Source organism: Pteronotus mesoamericanus, unplaced genomic scaffold, assembly GCF_021234165.1.
Source record: "Pteronotus mesoamericanus isolate MK-2021 breed Mesoamerican mustached bat unplaced genomic scaffold, CSHL_Meso_final contig_177, whole genome shotgun sequence".
Taxonomy (NCBI): domain Eukaryota; kingdom Metazoa; phylum Chordata; class Mammalia; order Chiroptera; family Mormoopidae; genus Pteronotus; species Pteronotus mesoamericanus.
The window spans coordinates 4,354,877-4,374,334 of record NW_026555073.1 but is presented as its reverse complement, the minus strand read 5'-3'; the positions used below and the strand labels follow the sequence as shown (position 1 = coordinate 4,374,334).

General features: G+C 34.2%; 1 protein-coding gene across 3 annotated transcripts in view; it reads right to left on the bottom strand.

The window, feature by feature from the left end:
* Positions 1-598: 598 nt before the first annotated feature.
* RPS6KA6 (ribosomal protein S6 kinase A6) overlaps positions 599-19,458 on the bottom strand; it is a 111,549-nt gene continuing 92,689 nt past the window's right edge. For all 3 annotated transcript variants that reach the window (XM_054566598.1, XM_054566596.1, XM_054566597.1), the window contains 3 exons: positions 18,551-18,668; positions 1,973-2,113; positions 599-744 (listed from right to left, as the gene is read on the bottom strand). In XM_054566598.1, the coding sequence (XP_054422573.1) occupies positions 619-744; positions 1,973-2,113; positions 18,551-18,668 (385 nt within the window). In that variant the 3' untranslated portion in view covers positions 599-618. The remainder of the gene's footprint in view (positions 745-1,972; positions 2,114-18,550; positions 18,669-19,458) is intronic.

Below are 19,458 nucleotides of genomic sequence, written 5' to 3'. Positions count from 1 at the left end.
CTGTAAAAACTTTGGCAACAACCATATCAGGAGTTCACATATTAGCACAAAAATCTTTTCTCTGGCACCAGAATACTATGACTACATTTCAGTAACTACAGAGCAGAGTTACTACCAAATGAATGGAATCCTTTGGTTGTGCACAATAACAAGCTTCTACAATACATTTTTGATCTGTTTGTATTTTTTTTTAAAAAAGCCTATCTTCCAGGATCTGATGTTAAAAAAATACTGAAATTGATTGGCATTAGACTATCATTTTTGCATCTTGATTATTGGTAATGATCCCCCAAACCATTATTATATAAAACCAGAAAAATGATTAAAGTAACTTTATTGAAAAGGAACTGTTGAAGTGAGTGTGCAGAGAAGTTGTTAGGACCTTATGGACACCAATTATATACTTAAGTAAATGTTGGACACTACTGAAAAACAACATGTTATGAATTTTATGGACCTGCGTATGTTTAATTTTTAATCTCACTCCCCCTAAATAAGGAGGCTTACACAGAGTATTCAAGTAATGTAGCAGAAAACAATGCCTTTAATAGAAGATTAGGCAGAAGCCACACATTTAATTTTCTCTTCATCCAGTTTGGCTGAGAAACACTGGAAATCTTACAAGCCAGTTGAGGTGCGCTTCTTCATGCTCCGTCGCTGAGCCAAGCTTGAGGCAGCAACAGGCTCTAGGACTGGCTGGAAGGTCTTGCGAGTCAGGGCCGAATATGTGGCAACCACTGCTCCCTAAAATACTCAGAAATATCACAAAGTGAATAAAAATCTCTGGAGGTGAAAAGAAAGCTTCCAAGTATATCATGAGAGATTTAACTAGAATACAACTTTTTTCTCCAGGAAGAGAATTGAGAATACTTGATTTCTATATCAATGCTCCCTCAATGAATTAATACCTGATTACTTGTATATTTTTTATTTCTATTACAATGTGTCTTACAATATATCACTTTATCAGTATTGGATCACAAATTTAATTTCCTTTTCAATCTGTTTAAATTTTATTTTTAATAGGGATTACACATATTTAAGGTACATAAATATGATATACATAGTAAATGATTACCACAGTCAGGCTAATCAACATTTCCTCATATAGTGACCATTTTTTGTGTGTGTGATGAGAGTACCTGAAATCTACTCTTATAAAATTCCAGTATTCAATAAGGTATTAATAGATACAGTCATTATGCTGTGCATTAGATATCTAGACTTATTCATCTTACATAACTTCAATCTTATATGCTTTGATCAACATCTCCCCATTTGCCCCTCCACCCTGGAAACCACCATTCTACTTTATGCTTCTACATATTTGACTTTTTAAAATTCTATATATGAGAGATCATAAAGTTTCTTTCTTTCTGTTTCTGTCTTATTTCACTTAACATATGTCTTCCAGGCATATCATCCACGTTGTTGGGAATGGCAGGATCTTCTTACTTTTTAAAGCTGAATAATATTGCATTGTGTGTGTATCACACAATATCTTTATCCTCAAAGACACTATCTGTGCTCCCATATTCACAGTAGTCAAGATATGGAATCAATCTAAGTGTCATTAAAGAGATGAAAGTATAAACCACTAAAATTAAAAATTTAGGTTCAATGTCTATAAATATAGGAACACGTAACAATGATGATTAATTTGGGGACCAATAGCCATCTTTTGTTTCCATATGAAACTTGCACTCAGTCTACTCCTAGCCCTAGTGTTTTCTAAGAGCTAGTAAATTAAAATCAAGAAACCTGTATTTATCATCAGAAAGGCTGTAGGTAAAGAAGGTTAAGAAGGGCCCATGGTTCTTATTTTTAAAAACAGAATAAAACAAACCTATAAATACATCTTAAAAAAAAACAAAGACAGTTTAAGGTAATTATGTATGTGTCATCAGTTGATGGCATGCAACAGCTTTATTAGGTGTCAAGCATTTGGAAGGTACATAAAAGAATGTTTTACCTTAATGATGTGTGATGTATCATTTCTATTTGGCTGATCATTCGGCAACTGGTCTCTGTGGGTTATCCATGAGTGTTTTAATATTTGTTCTGTAGTGTACCGCTGATGGGGGTCCATGTGTAGCATATGGGAAAGCAAATCCTAAATTAAATGAATATATATATGAAACAATATGTCAAGAAAATTTTTAGTAAATATGTATCATTTCACATTTTCTCAAAATATGAAAGCATCAGCATATTTTCAATCTGTTTGATTTGACCTACCCTTAGGCAAAAACAAACATATACTCTGAGCAGTTACTTGTTGAAAGAGAATCTTGAAATACACTTTTCAATATACAGTAAATCTCTATTTATTATTTTTAAATCAGGGGATAGCAAATCTGTGGAACAGGAATGTGGTTAGTGAAAGAGAAGGAAAATGTAAAATAGCAGGAGTTATTCTGGAATGTGCTAAGTGATTAAGAGGAGAAAGGAATCATTGATCTTCACTTGTAAAGTGGGTCCCAAAGTAAAAGGATATGTATATACAGATACAACATAGAAGGGAAGATTCCATGTCCTTAATACATCCAATAACTAACAGTCTACTGTATGACATACTAAGGAAAGCAAAACATAAATCAAAGGTTAGAAGCTGACTGCTAGCATAGTAGTGGTCAGAGTATCATAGGTTTTTCATCAGAGTAATTGTAACTATGCTTATTTTATCTTTGATAATAAAAGATATAAAAGTAATATAATCTTACAGTGAGACCCAATTTTAAATATATGAAATTATGTTGTAATTTTAAATAAACTCTCTGCCAAGCACTTTATTTTAGAGAAAGAAGTAAACTCTCTTTAACAAGCACCTTCTAAAATAGAAAGAGAATCATCATTTTGTAAACTTTTCATCAATAGCAGAAGCCATGAAACTAAAAGGTCTAAGGAATAACATCAGAATTTCAAGAATAATGACACTGGCTGAAAACTATGTAAGGCAGTAGAGAAATCTACTGGAAAAAGGACAAATGGGAAGAAATAAATGGAAAATAATATTAGAAAATATAACAGCAGTTACTTCAATAAAACAGACCTAAATAATAATCATAACAATGATATATGGTCAACAGTACATGGACTTCTTCCTAGGGCCAAGGTGGAATACCAGGAGCTGGATTCACCCACCTGCTTGAAACAACACTCTCACCTCCTCCCCCACAAAAGCCACAAATACGGGACACAAAAGCTTTCAATAGATCAGAGAGTAGGCAAGAAAGGAGAGGGAGCCCTAGAAGACAGGAAACAAATCAAGTAAGCCATGTCACTGCCCCCGCTTACCACCTGGAAGAGTTTGCAGGCTGCGGTGTAGGCAAGAGAGGCCCAGGCAGAGCATGGCTGTTTCCCTGAGTTGAGATGAACGGAGAGTTAGGGAAGATCAAGGCATACAGAGCGCTGGCAGGACAGACCACCGGAGAGGTAAGGTGATCAGAGAGAGAGAACTACGGAGATCTGCAGGGGGTCTCCTGCAAGTGTTCAGGAGGTTACCCATAAACCCGTATGTATGTGGGGGCAGGGGAAATACCAAAGGCAATGGGAAGAGCTATCTGAAAGGATTCTAGAGAAATCAGAACTCACAGGTTGGAGAATATTGCCTGTTCCCACCAGCCAGACTGGAAAATGTCATAATTTATGGAGCATTTGGTGAAGTGCTCAGAAGCCACTTGCCTGAGTAGTGAGTAGCCCAAGATTAAAAAAAAAAATTGAAAGGAAAACCTAAAAGTACCAAATTGGTTCCCCTAACTTAACTGTGACCCAGAATAAATTTCAAGAATATTTAGAGAAATAAAAATGTGTCTAGCACCCTTTGGAGTAAAATTCACTACGTCTGGCTTCTTATCAAAAATTACCAGATATACAAATGAGAAAGAAAATAAAATGCATAATGAGGAGAAAAAAATCAATCAAAATGGACCCATGACTGACACATCTTAGAATCACCAGATAAGGACATTAAAACATTTATAATTCTATTCCATATGTTCAAATGCTAAGTAGGGACATAGCAGGTATAAAAAGACAGAAATTGGCCCCAGCTGGTATGGCTCAGTGGATTGAGTTCCAGCCTGCAAACCAAAGAGTTTCTGGATCAATTCCCAGTCAGGGCACATGCCAGGGTTGCAGGCCAGGTCCTCAGGATGAGGCATGTGAGAGGCAACCACACATTGATGTTTCTCTCCTTCTCTTTCTCTCTCCTCTCCCTTCTGTCTAAAAATAAATAAATAAATATCTAAAAAAGACAGAAACTGAAATTCTAGAGATGAAAACTAAAATGTAACACACAAAAAAATCAACTAATGAGATTAACAGCAAATTAGATATGGTAAATAAAAATACTGGTGAAGATACAGCAATAGATACTATCAAAGAGAAATAGAGTATGAAACTAAAATACAAAACAGAAGAGCATCAGTGAGCTAGGGGACCATTTCAAGCAGTATAATACATTTAGTACATTTAAAGTCCCAGGAAAAAGAGAGGGGAACAAAAAATATTTGAAGAAATAAAGGCCCCAACATTTCCAAATCTGATGAACTCAATGAATCCCAAGTACAAAAAAATAAAGAAAATTACATTAAGGCACTTCAAACCAAATTGTTTAAAACCCAAGACAAAGAAAAGTTTAAAACCAACTGGGGACCAGAAGGGGTGGGTGGTGAAAGCATGTTAACATATAGTAAAACTAAGACAAGGATAGCAGCAGATTTCTTACCAGAAAAAATTCAAATGACAATATAATAGACCTCCTAAAAAATTAATGGCTCAAAGAAGAAATCAAAAGGGAAATACAACAATGAACAAAAAGGGACACCCAACATACCAGAACTTATGAGATGTAGCAAAAGTAGGAGTCAAAGAGAGGAGTTTAAGCCAATGAATGCCTACATTAAGGAAAAAGAAAAGATTTCAAAAAACCAACCTACCCTTTACTTCAAAGTCCTAGAAAAGAGCCCAAAATTAGCAGATGAAAGTTGGTAATAAAGATCAAACAAGAATAATGAAATAGAGACCAGAAAACAATAGAAAAGATCAACAAAACTAAGAGGTGGTTTTTGAAAGGACTGACAAACCTTTAGTTGGACTACTCCAAAAAAAGAAGACTCAAATAAATAAAATAAAAATAATACCATAATAATGCCAATAATAATTACAAATAATACCATAAAATGCAAAAGGTCATAAGAAACTACTATGAAAAATCATATGCCAAAAAATGGATAAACTAAAAAAATGGGTAAATTCCTAGAAACATACAACCTACCAAAACTGAATCATGAAGAAATAGAAATCCTGAAAAGAAAAGACCAATAAAGTGTAAAGAGACTGAAGTAGTAATCAAAAGCCCCACAACGAAGGAAACCCCAGGGCCAGATGGTTTCACTGGTGAATTCTACCAAACAGTTAAAAAAAAATTAATGCCAATTTTTCTCAAACTCTTTCAAAAAGTAGAACGGGAGTCAATACTCCCAAACTTATTTTTTGAGGCCAGAATTACTTTGCTATCAAGTCTAGGTAAGGACATTACAAGAAAAGAAAATACAGGTCAATATCACCAAATACAGATGTAAAAATTCGCAACAAAATTGTAGTAAACTGATTTCAATAGTACATTAAAAAGAACATACACCATGATCAAGTGGATTTATCCCTGGAAAGCAAGAATGGTTCAACATACACAAATCAATAAATGTGATATACCACACTAATGGAACGAAGGGCAAAAATCGTATGATTCTCTAAATAAATGTAGAAAAAGCACTGGATAAAATTCAACATCATCTCATTATAAAACTCTCAACAACTCTATTCTCTATTACATTATTTCTGGTTTATTCTTTATTATCACTTTCAATTTGCTAATTTTGGGTTTTTTAGGCCCTTTTCGTTATTAAAAAACACCTTAATATAATAAAGGCCAGATATGACAAACCCAATACTCCGGTGAAAGACTGAAAACTTTTCCCTAAGATCAGAACAAGACAAGGATGCTCACTCTCACCATTCCTATTCAATACAGTATGAAAACTCCTGGCCAGAGCAATTAAGCAAGAAAAAGAAATAAAATGTCTCTGAATTAAAAAGGAAAAGTAAAATCATCTTTGTGCAGATGGCATGATCTTATATATAGACAGCATTAAAGATGCCACCAAAAAAATGTTAAAATAAACAAATTCAGTAGCTGCAGGATACCAAATCAACATACAAAAATCAATTGTATTTCTTCAAACTAACAATCTGAAAAAGAAATAAAGAAAACAATGCCATTTATAACACACCAAAAACAATAAAATATTTAGGAATAAATTAACGAAGGAGGTGAATATTTTTTATACACTGAAAAGGATAAAAATAAATTTAAGATGATGCAAATAAATGGAAAGATATCATGTGCTCATGGATTGGAAGAATTAATATTGTTAAAACGTCCATACTACCCAAAGCCATCTACAAATTCAATTCAATCCCTCTAAAAAACCAATGACATTTTTCAAAGAAATAGAAAAAAAATCCTAAAATTTATATGGAATCACAAAAGACCCCAAGAAGCCAAAGTAATCCTGAGAAAAATAACAAAATAGAGGCATCACCTTTCCTTACTTCAAACTATATTACAAAGTATCATAATCAAAACAGGATGGTGCTGACATAAAAAGACATATAAACCGAAAACACAGAATCGAAAGCCCAAATATAAACCAACTAATCTATGGTTAAGTAATATTTGATAAGGTGTCCAATGCTTAATGGGATAAGGATAGTCTCTTTCATAGACAGTGCTAGGAAAACTGGAAATTCATATCCAAAATAATAAAATTAAACCACTATTTTACATCACACACAAAGATTAATTAGAAATGGGTTAAAGACTTTAATATAAGACATGAAACCATAAAACTTCTATAGAAAAAGCTCCTCAACATTGGTCTTGGCAGTTTTTTTTGGATATGATATCCAAAACATAAGCAACAAAAGCAAAAACAAACAAAAAACAAGTGGGACTACAGCAAACTTAAAAGATTATGCACAGTGAAACAAGCAATCAGAAAGATGAAAATGCAACCTATGGAATGGGAGAAAATAATTGTAAACCAAATATTTAATGTAGGGTTAATATTCAAAATACACAAGAAATTCCTACAACTCACCCACAAAAAAACCCCATAAATAATCTGATTTTTAAAAATGGTAGAGGACCTAAATGGACATTTTTACAAAAAAACCCATAAAAATGGCCAACAGGTATATGGAAAGATGCTAAACATCACTAATCACCAGGGAAACACAATTTGAAAAAAAAAGAGATATCACATCACACCTGTTAGAATGGCTACTGTCAAAAAGACAATAGAAATCTAATTAGCTTTCCTTTATAAGCAGCTTTCTTCTTTTCTCTGGATGCCTAGAGAATTCTTCCTATGTCATTAATTTTTGACAGTTTTAATACAATGTGCCCTGGAGAATGCCCTTTTTGATTGAGGTAACTAGGTTTCTGTTTGCTTCTTGGATTCAAGAATGTAGCTGTTTCCTTAAGTTTAGGAAGTTCTCGTGAACTCTTTGTTTGAATAGGTTCTTTGTTCCCTTCTCCCTGTCTTCTTCTGGCATGCCTATTATTCTTAGATTGTTCTTTCTGATGGAGTCAGATATTTCTCATAGAATTCATTCATTTTTTATGCTCAAGTCTCTCTCTTCCTCCCTCTGTGTCATTTCTAGATTTCTGTCTTCAGTATCACTCTTTCTTCCATCTGGTCAGCTCTATTTCCTATGCTAGCTAGTTAGTTCATCCTTTATCTCTTTTACTGAGTTATTCATCACCAGAATGTTTATTTGGTTCTTTTTAAAAGTTTCAGTCCCTTTGGTAAAGTACTCGTTTTGTTCATTGATTTTGCTTCTGAGTTCATTATACTGCCTATGTGAGTTTTCTTGCATCTTGTTTTTTTTTTTTTCAGAATTGCAAACCTGAATTCTCTGTAACTTAAATAACATGTTTCCATGTCTCTATGTTTGTTTTCTGGAGATTTTTAATTTTCTTCCTGAGCTGCCTCATTACCTTGGTTATTCACGGTATTTGATGGATTCCTTCTCTGTCTGGGCATCTATGTATGAATGGCGCTTTTTAAGTAGATTGATAAGAAGATCTATTATTTTCAAGTAGGTGGTGCTGAATCACAAGGTTTTTAATTTTCCTGCACATGTCTGGTTTTTCAGATCTCTGTGTGATGGTGCAAAATGGCCTATGTTCCCTGGGAAGAAGGGGGTCTCCTGTGTATTCTGGTAGCCTCAATTTCAGGGGACAAATCCTGTGGGGAAATGCGGTGATGGCCCCGAAGGCAAGGCAAGGTAAGACAAAGATAAATGAATGGGACTTTATCAAACTGAAAAGCTTCTGCAAAGCAAAAGAAACTATCAACAAAACAAACAGGCAACCAACCAAGTGGGAGGCGATTTTTTCAAACAACAGCTCTGACAAGACGTTAATATCCAAAATATATAAAGAACTCATACAACGCAACACCAAACAAACAATCCAATTAAAAAGATAAGTCTCCCAAGGAGACATACTAATGGCCAACAGATATATGAAAAGATGCTCAACTTCGCTAGCTATTGGGGAAATGCAAATCAAAACTACTATGAGATACCACCTCACACCTGTTAGAATGGCTACTATCTACAAGACAAGTAATAGCAAGTGTTAGAGAGGCTGTGGAGAGAAACGTACCCTCATTCCCTGGTGGAAATGTAAACTGGTACAGCCACTACAGAAGAAGCATAGTAGTTCATGAAAAAGTTAAGAATAGGGTTGGTTTATGACACAGCAATACTTCTTTCAGGTGTTTACCCCCCCAAAATTGAAAACATTTATTCACAGAGATATATGCACTCCTATGTTCATTGCAGCATTATTCATACTGACCAAGATATGGAAACAATCAACATGTCCTTTGATAGAGGACTGGATAGAGAAGATGTGGTGCACATATACAATGGACTACAACTCAGCCATAAAAGATGAAATACTACCATTTGTGACAACATGGATGGACCTTGAGAATATCATGCTAAGCACAATAAGTCAGATAGAAAAAGTCAAGAACCATATGATTTCATCACACATGGGATATAAAACTGAAAGTAACAGATGAACAAACAAGAAAAACAAACAAAAACTTATAGACACTCACGACTATATGGTGGTTATCAGAGGGGAGGAGGATATGGGGGTAGTAAAAGGTAAAGGGGGTCAAATACATGATGAGGAAGATGATTTCACTTTGGGGGTAGGCACATAATGCAATGTGAAGACCATGTATCATAGAAATGTCCGCTTGACACTTAATCTTATTAACAAATGTCACCCCAATAAATTTAATAGAAAGAAGAAAGAAAACGAAAAGTCAAAAGATAAGCGTTGAGGAGGGTATGGAGAAAAAAGAACTCTATGCACTGTGGGTGGGAATATAAATTGGTACAGCCATGATGAAAAACAGTATGGAGGCCCCGCAAAAAAGTAATGAATAGATTTACCATTAAATACAGCAATTCCACTTCTGTGTATATACCCAAAGGAAATGAAAATAGAATTTTGATGAGATATAGGCATTCCCACGTCTATTGCAGTAGTATTCACAATAGCCAAAACATGGAAACAACCCAAATGCCCAGCAATGGAAAAATAGATAAAAATAATGTGGTATTTTACAGAATGGATTATTCAGCTATGAGAAATAAGGATATCCTGCTATTTGTGACAATATGGATGGACTTTGAGCACATTATGCTAAGCAAGATAATTCAGGCAGAGAATGACAAGTAATATATCATATCACTTACATGTGGAATTAAAAAAATTAAGCCTGTTAAACACCACAGAGTAAAATGGTAGGTATCAGGGTGTAGGGGCGAGGGGGATCAGATGAATATTATTTAAGTGGGCAAGCCACAAACATCTAATGCACAGTATAATGAATATAGAAAATAATATTGTAGTATAATTATATAATGTGATAAAGATCGCTACCATATCAATCATATTATAGTGGGTTGGCCAAAAACTTCATTTAGTTTTCTTCCATAAAATAAAAGACACTTTTTTTATTTTCACCAATAACTTTATTGATTTGTGTATTTTGAGTATGTCATCTGTCTTCTGCGTCATAAAACTTCGATTGTTCATTAATGTCTTGATTTGATCCCTATCAACTTCAACTGGTCTACGCAATCATGGAGCATCGTCCAGCGAGGAATCTCTAGCACAAAATTTTGCAAACCACTTTTGACACATTCAATCAGTCACAGCACCTTCTCCATTCACTGCACAAATCATTTTTTGCATTTCAGTTGCATTTTTAACTTTCCTGAAATATTAAAGCATAATATGCCAAAAATGTTGTGTATTTTCTTCCATCAATATTAAAATGGCTACACAAAAATTTGCCAATTTTGATAAGTTTTTTAAATGCACGCTGATATGACAGTCACAATGCAACCTACCACAATTGTTTTGAATGAAGTTAAAGACAACTAAGCGCTACTAGAGCCAGCTTATGAAAAAGCAAACGAACTTTTTTGGCTAACCCAATATAAATGTATCAAAGTAACATGATTTGTACTTTAAATTAAAAAAAAAAAAAGGTAGGTGGACCTAGAGGGAATTATGTTGAGTAAAATAAGTCAGAGAAAGACAAATACCATATTATTTTACTTATATGTGGAATCTAAAGAAGAAAATAAATGAACAAAACAAACAAACTCATAGGTGCACAGAACAGAATGATGGTTGCCAGAGGGGAGGGGTTGGGGGACTGGGTGAAACAGGTGAAGGGATTAGGAAGCACAAATAGGTTGTCAGAAAACAGTCACAGGGATGTAGAGTGCAGCATAGGGAATACACTTAATATTATTGTAGTAACCATGTATGGTGCCAGGTTGCTACTATAGACAGCTAGAGTGCTGGGGAGTCTCCCTCGTGGGCCAAGATGATGGCAGGGGGGAGTTCTTACACTGAGTGCACCAAAAGCTAGAAAGATGAATGGATAGGACCTAAGCTTGCCAAAAGATAGAAATATGATTGGACAGGATCCTAGCACACTGAAAGCTAGAAACAGGAATGTATAGGGGCCCAAGCATGTGTGGAAATCTAGAAAGATGAATGGGTAGGGATTGAGCATGCCAAAACCCAGCAAGATAATTAGGTAAGAAAAAAAGCCCTTTCCTCCCTATCCCTGTAAGAACTTCGCGCTTGAGCAGGAAGCTCGAGAGGGTCTTTGAGACGGGAGTCCACCACTGTCCCAGGTCATGTGTTGCATTACAAGGTGGGTACTTGAAATATGAGGGGATCACTTTGTAAATTATATAACTGTCTAACCATTGTGCTCTACAGCTGAAGCCAACAGAAAATAATATAAAATTTAAACAGTAATTAAAAATAAAAATTAAAAAATTAAGGACTTTATTTAAAACATTAAAATACAGGATTTAGTAATAAAACAAAATAATAAAATAATAATATAAAATTAAATGCTCATATCAACTTTTGGCAAGGATATGAAAGAGCTAAAACTCTCATGCACTGCTGGTGGGAATGTAAAATGGTACAGGTACTTTGAAAAATAGTTTTGTGGTTTCTTTAAAAATTAAATATATAGCCCTGGCTGGTGTGGCTCAGTGGATTGAATGCTGGCCTGCAATCCGAAGGGTCGCCAGTTCGATTCCCAGTCAGGCAGGGCAAATGCCTGGTTTGCGGACCAGGTCCCAGTTGGGGGCATGTGAGAGGTAACCAATCGATGTATCTCTCATGCATCGATGATTCTCTCCCTCTCTTTCTCTCCCCCTTCCCCTGTCTCTAAAAATAAATAAATAAAATATAAAAAAATTAAATATATGACCCAACAATTCCACTCCTGAGTATTTATACAAAAAATGAAAGGTATCCATCTATCCAAACACTAGCATCGATAATCACTGCAGCTTTACTGGTAATATTGCAAAATTGCCAACAGCCTAAATGTCCATCAGATGTAAATGGACAGACAAACCATGGTATATTAACACAGTGGAATATTATTCAGCAATGTAAAGGAATAAGCTATTGATACACTCCAACAAAACTGAGGAATCTCAAAACAATTGTGATGAGTGAAAGAGGACCCCCCCAAAAAAGAGTATGCACCCTATGATTCCATTTATAAACATTTCTAGAAAAATGTAAACTAACCCGGAGTGTCAGGTCCAATGTTGCCAGGGGTTGAGGGGCTGGAGAACTGTAGCTGGGGACTTGGGACAGGAGGGAAGGGACTATAAGGAACCAAAAGGAAACTCTTAGGGGTGACAGATATGTTTATCATCTTGGTTTTGGTGGTGGTTTCTTGGTGTATAAATTTAATGACATTAAATTACATACTTTAAATACATGCCTTTTGTAGTATATCAGGTGTACTTCAGAAAAGTTTTCTTTAAAAAGTCAATGGTCTAGCACAAAACAATAGGTCCATTTACTCCCACTCACCAAAGTATGCTTCAACATATAATCAACTATATACACTAAAGTTTAATAAGAAAAAAAAGTACTACTTTGCTCATCATTAAAACTTATCCGATCTTTTGCACTTCCCTGAGGATTCTGAGTAACTGAAAAACACAGGTAGTGATGGTGAGAGAATAAAAAATAATTTTAGGAGACGGTCCTTTACAAATATTGAAATATACTGTTATGCCTTAAATTTTACTCATGAGGGTCTTTATTGTGAATGGCAAGTTCAAAGGTTAACACTGTCAGATTGCTTTATACATTCTTATTATCAGCTAACATTTTTTCAACACTTACTATGTGCCACATATATTAACCTGTTTAATCTACACCACAATACATAGGTGGATACTATTACTATCTTTGCTTCGTAGATGTGCAAGCTGAGGCATAAAGAGGTTAAGCATCATTCCCAAGGTCACAGAGTGAGCAAGTAAGAATATGCATCCAGGCCATCAGAGTCTGGCTCGTAAGTACTAAACTATATTCCTTTTCATTCTTCCTCATTTAACTCAATACTGATGCTTGAATTTATATAATTATTGCAGCTTTCTTTTTAAAGTAATAACTATCATGTACACACATGTTCATGTTTATGGCATTAAGTAAGCATTCATGGAAAATATCAAAATCCTATTTCAAAAATGTTCAGTTTTTCACAATGAAGTGCAAAAAACATTATCGAATTGTATGTTAAAAATGAACTAAAATTAAAGATAGTTAAAGTTAGAGTGGTCACAGAATTTGTTATCCAAACCAGGGCATTGAGTGAGAAAGGTACAAACCAGGACTGTCCCAGGCAAATGGGGATTATGGTCAACCTAGTTAAAGCAAAAAGGGTGTAATTACTCCTGGAATAAAATTCAGCTAAGTTGTACAAGACCAATGTAATTTTATAAATGTTTCACAGGTATTTAAACATACAAAATGGTCCATTTATATTTGGAAGCAAGATTGATTTCCAAAGCAAAGTAGATTCTCCTAAAATGAAAACAAAAACATGGCCATATCCTAAACACTTACAATACATTATAATTATTGTTTCCTGGGAAAGATATGAACAGAATGCTGATTGGTTTATGCTTATCAAATGGCATCATAGCAGAAGTATCAACATCTTGCTATGTTCTTTTAAAGGGATTGAAGTAGTTTTAGTAGGACTTAATTTATCTTTTTTTTTAAACCTTCCTCAGAAATAAGTAGCAAGATCTCCTTGAATAGAATGACAGGTACATGATGGATGACAAATGAAAAAGCTGAAGTATCATTATCTTAAGTAATATTCACTGAATTTTCTTGATAGCTAAGAGGAAAATGAGCTTACCCACAGTTCACAAAAACCTGTCACTTCCCTATGAATAATTTTCCATTCGTTCAAAATGGGTAGAACAGTGCTGGCCAGTTAAAAAAGAAGATACTGAGCTATGACAAGAAGGATCACTTATATATAATCACTGGGTTATTTAGTTAGATAACCTAATTGAAAGAGAACCATTACTAATGAAAATGATTCATGTAATTTAACCTAGACCTCAATGATTTCTTTTTTTATTCTCATTTTAAATAAAAGGCAGCAAAATTCCAAATTCATTAAACATATATGAATACAGGAGAATAGCAATTTTCCTAGTCTCACAGTACTCAGGTGGAAAATTCAATTTAGGTTTAGAAACAATTAATAGTTCATCATTCCTCTTTCGATTTTAATCGTGACTGAGGCAGACCATTTTATCACACTTATTACTAATTATACTATAAGCACTTCATTTGGTTAAATTTGTTACAATTCATACTTCCTCAGCATAAAAGATTGAGTTTCATATATACTTAACACTTTGTACCTTGATCACAGGTAACAAAAAATAACTTCTTCCTCACAATAAAAGTATAGATTTCTAATGATTGCATTTGGCTGTGTATTTCCCTACCTTACTTTATACATTAAAGTCATTCTGCAGTATAATTCGGCACAGGGTATTTGAAAGCTATGGTACTGGATGTTCTAGAAGGATTTCAATATACTCTTTTAACTGTAAAAATGCTCTGCAACATAGATTATGTAAAGGGTAATAAGCTTCAGTATATTGAATTTCTACATTATAGAAAAGTAATTAATGAAGAATAACAGCTTTCCTTCGAGCTCTCTATTATGATAGATCCTTTTCTCCACTCCGTCCACACAAGCCACGCTAATAGAGCCTTACTTCCTCCAGTGTCCTTACTAACATGTGGTAAACTGAAAAGAGTACTGTGCTGATAATCAGCTCCAGCTCTGCCAATGATTAGTACCTACACACCTTGGTTTGTCAACCTGCAACATAATGGACCAGATCCCTTCTACCTCTAGAAGTCTGACTTGTTAATATATTAACAAACCGATCTTTTATTAAAAGCAACTTCAAGCCAAAATGGAAAAGAAATATTTATGTAAAATGCCCACTTATTCAAAGTTTAGTCTTTCACAAAAAGACAATATTTATGTTTATATAATCGACAAAAAAAGCTTACTCTGTAAGTTAACAGTGCAAGGTATACATAAAGAAAAGACTAAAGAAATGTCTAATCACTATGTTGTACACCTGAAACTAATCAAATATTGTATGCTAACTGTAACTGAAAAATAAATTTTAAAAATTATCTAAAAAGATTAAATAGCTAATGACAATGTATTCAAATAAGTATTCATTATTCTGGACATGTAAGAAAATGCATGAATGTGACATTTAAAGTTCTCCAAGTGAGGAGACTAAAAATGTATACAAAATGAATATATGAGACAGGAGAATGCAGTAAGTGCTGTAATAAAGCATATACAACATTGTAATGGGTACACAGAGGAAAAGTAGAAGCTATTCTTTGTTTTTTAAGATTTTATTTATTTTTTTTTGAGAGGGGGAGGGAGGGAGAAAGAAAGAAGGAAACATCGATGTGTGGTTGCCTCTCGTGCACCCCCAACCAGAGACCAGGACCACAACCCAGGCCTGTGCCCTGACCGGGAATTGAACTGGTGACCCTTTGGTTTGCAGGCCAGCACTCAGTCTGCTGACCCACACCAGCCACGGCCCACGTATACTTTTTCAAAAGAGGCAAGGGAAGAGGCTATAAATAATCATCCCACAAGAACTTCTACTGGGCAATTCTTTGTTGGCCAAGGGTATATGTACTTGAAATAAGTAATATTTCACTTACTTAAAATATTCTAAAAGTTCGATCAAATGGTCCTCTAATTATTCAGGTATTATTGTGTTTATTCTTTTTAAAGATTTTATTTATTTCTTTTTAGACAAAGGGGAAGGGAGGGAGAGAGGGAGAGAAGCAGCAATCAGCCGCCTCTTACATGCACCCCAACAGGGAACCAAGCCCACCGCCCAGGCATCTGTCCTGACCCGCGAATCAACCCTTCTCCTTGCAGGACGACGCCCAACCAACTGAGCCACACTGGTCGGAGTCGTGTTTACTTTTAATATGGAGGGACACTGTCAAAGATTCTTCTCCCTGTCTCCTCATGTTTACAAAAGGGAAGCATCAATGCCAATGATGTTCTCCAAGCCTGGGGTTTGGAGGTGAGGAGTTGGCTGAAACTGTTTAAGCAACAAGACACGAAGTCAACATGACTTCCACCGTCACCCCCACCATTTAACTAAATAAACAAAGTGTACAAACTCTGCATGGACAGGAGCCAAACAGAAGCAATCTTCTGTTTACCTCTGCTGGTAGCGCTAACCAATGGCAAGAAAAGCATCCAGAAGGGAAAAACCGCTTATAAGGAACTATAATTAAGTAAAACAAGTGTTATCAGGTGACAGCACATACCACAGTTCTCACAGCGAAACTAGTTTCAGGGGTTGTAGACAAGTGAAGAATGGTTTGCCTTATTACTAACTTAAAACATAAAAAATTAAAACATTAAAATGTACAGAAGATAGTTTCTTAAAGGATTCAGATAGTCCGTTTGTTCAGGAATTTTCCACTGTTTTCAGAAGTTTCGAAGATAGAACTAAAGTCACTTCATCCATCAAAAGAGAATACATGAAACGCCCTGTGATATACTTCGACAATATCCACCCCCCCCCGTATCTTTTCCTATGTTAATATCTCCAGAATGTCTGACTAAAAGAGGTCAGAATAAAAATAGAAATTTAATACATGTTATTCCTTAAGCACTAGACAGACCTAAACATGAAACATGGAAGATGGAAACTTAACAATCTAAGCACAATTGGCATATAAATCCCTATGTATTTCAGCATTATATTAATAGTTGCTAGTTTTTTTAAAGAAATGCAGAAGGATTATACATATATAATATATTAAAAATATATTATATAATCTTGAAACATTGGAATTGTTCCTTGGGAAAATGCAATTACGTGGTGCACAAACCGGATGACTAGAAAATATATAAAGTTAATGAGTAATACTGGTAGTTTCAACCACTTTACAAGGGGAAATATGATAGATTATAAATAAATCAAAATGGATAGAAATAGGATTTTGAAGTTTGAAGGAATCCAAGGGAGAATTTAGTCCCCACATTTTTCAGCTAGTTAGTAGATCAAAAATAGCACTCAGTTCGGACTTCTAATCAGGTGTTCCTTCTACGACACCACACAGCACACCTGTGTTATGGCTAAAATCCAAACATAATCCCTTCTGTTTTTCTAATGTTTAAAAGATATTGACAATCACATTCCCCACTTATTTATTTTATTCTACAGTGATCAGGATATGAGATTTACTCCATAATACACCCTACAGATTAACTAGCGTTCTTGAGACAATTAAGTTTTACCATTAGCAGATATTAAACACAAGCAATTCCTTTTGTCTTAAAATGTTTTTCACATGAAACGCAGCTTAAAAGTTTCAGGTCCCTATAACCCACATGCTGACCAACTTTGGGCTTTTGTTTTAAAAATAACATTTTTAAGCTCAGACAGCTAAATTGGTTAGATTGTCGTCCCAATAAGCCAAGGTTGTGGGTTTGATCCTGGGTCAGGGAACATTCAATGAGCAACCAGTGAGTGCATAAATAAGTGGTAAAACAAATTAAACAAATTGATGCCTCTCTCATTCTCTCTCTCTCTCTCTCTCTCTCTCTCTCTCTCTCTCTCTCTCTCATACACCTCCTCCCTATCTCAAAAAATCAGTAAGTAAAACTTTTAAAAAATCTTAAAATTATAAATGTAAGAATTCATAATCAAACCTTGATCATTTTTTCCTTAGATTAAATAAGGCCAGTTACTCTAAAACTGCACTAATGCAGCACCCACTAGCCACATGTGGTAACTAAGCACTTTTAAAATGTGCACACTCCAAACTGAGGTAAGCTATAAGTATAAAATGCACACCAAATTTTGAAGACTTAGAATGAAAAAAGAATGTAAAATATCTCACTAATTTTTTATGTTGATTAGATGGTAAAACATTTTAAATATGTAAGTTAAATAAATTATGTTATTTAATTAATTTCACCAGTTTCTTTTTGTTTTTTATGTAGTTACTAGAAATTTTAAAATTCCATGCGGCTTACATTATATTTCTGTTAGACAACTCTAAGCCACCAATAATAAATATCTAGATGCTATTGATAAACAGTATGTATATTCTCTAAGAATAACTTAACATTTAAAAATTGCCTACATAATCACTAGTCAATGTGCTAAAGAATAAATGATGTGTAAAAACACAGTACATGCAGAAAGCAACTTTAGTTGGCTTAAGGATGCATTTCTTTCTCAGTGGATTTACATTTTTAGTTTTGGTTAATATTAAAACTAGTTTATACTCCCTGAAAACATATAAACTAATGAGAGGTATGTAGCCTAAAAGCACTGCAGAAAAAAGTCATTGTCTCGTTCCATCCACATATACATTTGAATTAACTTAAAAACAAAAACTGACATATAACAGCATCATATACTTTGCAAATATAGACTAGATTATAACTTAAAGATTTCAGCAATTTACCATTAATGCAACACCAAACATATTTATAATTTATACCTTTGCTCCGTCTGAAATATTGTCCCAGTTTCCACCACTCAAAGAGAACTTTCCATTGCCTATACGCAGTAGTATCTCTTCAGGAGTATCATTGGGGCCATTAGCAAACGGAGTATAGCTATTAATAAAATAGATTTAATAAACAAAAGGGCCTAGTATACATATTAAATCCAACTGAAAACGGTAAATATGAGTACATGCACATATTTACTATAGCAAATAAAGAATATCATCTAATATATCCCTTCACTGTGAATATCAAATTTGATACTTCAATGAACTTAATCCTAATTAATTATTGAATAAAGAGTCCTGTCTATATCAATTTTTTCTTTTGCCTTTCATCAATCTATGTAAAATAAAATAAATGTAGCCTTTCATGTAAAGCTAGTATTCAAATCAGACCAGAATAAAACACACAAGTTTTGTATTCTCTCAGACATAAGTTAGCAAAACAAATATACCTACTGTGAGGAAATTGTTAATTTTATATATTCATAGAAATGTATTTATTATATTGGTTCAATTTTATTCACTAATGTTTTAAAAACATTATCAGTGAAAAGAGATTAACAATAATTCTAATTAACGTCCATGAAAATGGATTATTTAAATAGGTATATCAATATAACAAAAAACCCTCTATAGCCATTAAAATTATTATGTGGCTCCATATTCCTGGACAAGAAGACAAACACATTGTATAAAGGTAAAGTAGTTCAAAAATTAATTGAACTACTTTGCCATACTTATAGAATGGCAAAAAGTGATCAGTTTTGTACCATTTCAACAGATGGAACTGAAAACAGTATTAAAATTTAGGAACAAAAAGACTTACTGTTAAAAAGTATGAGAAATAATTAAGACATGTTAATGTCTTAATTCCCTCGTGTAATAATTAAGTTGAT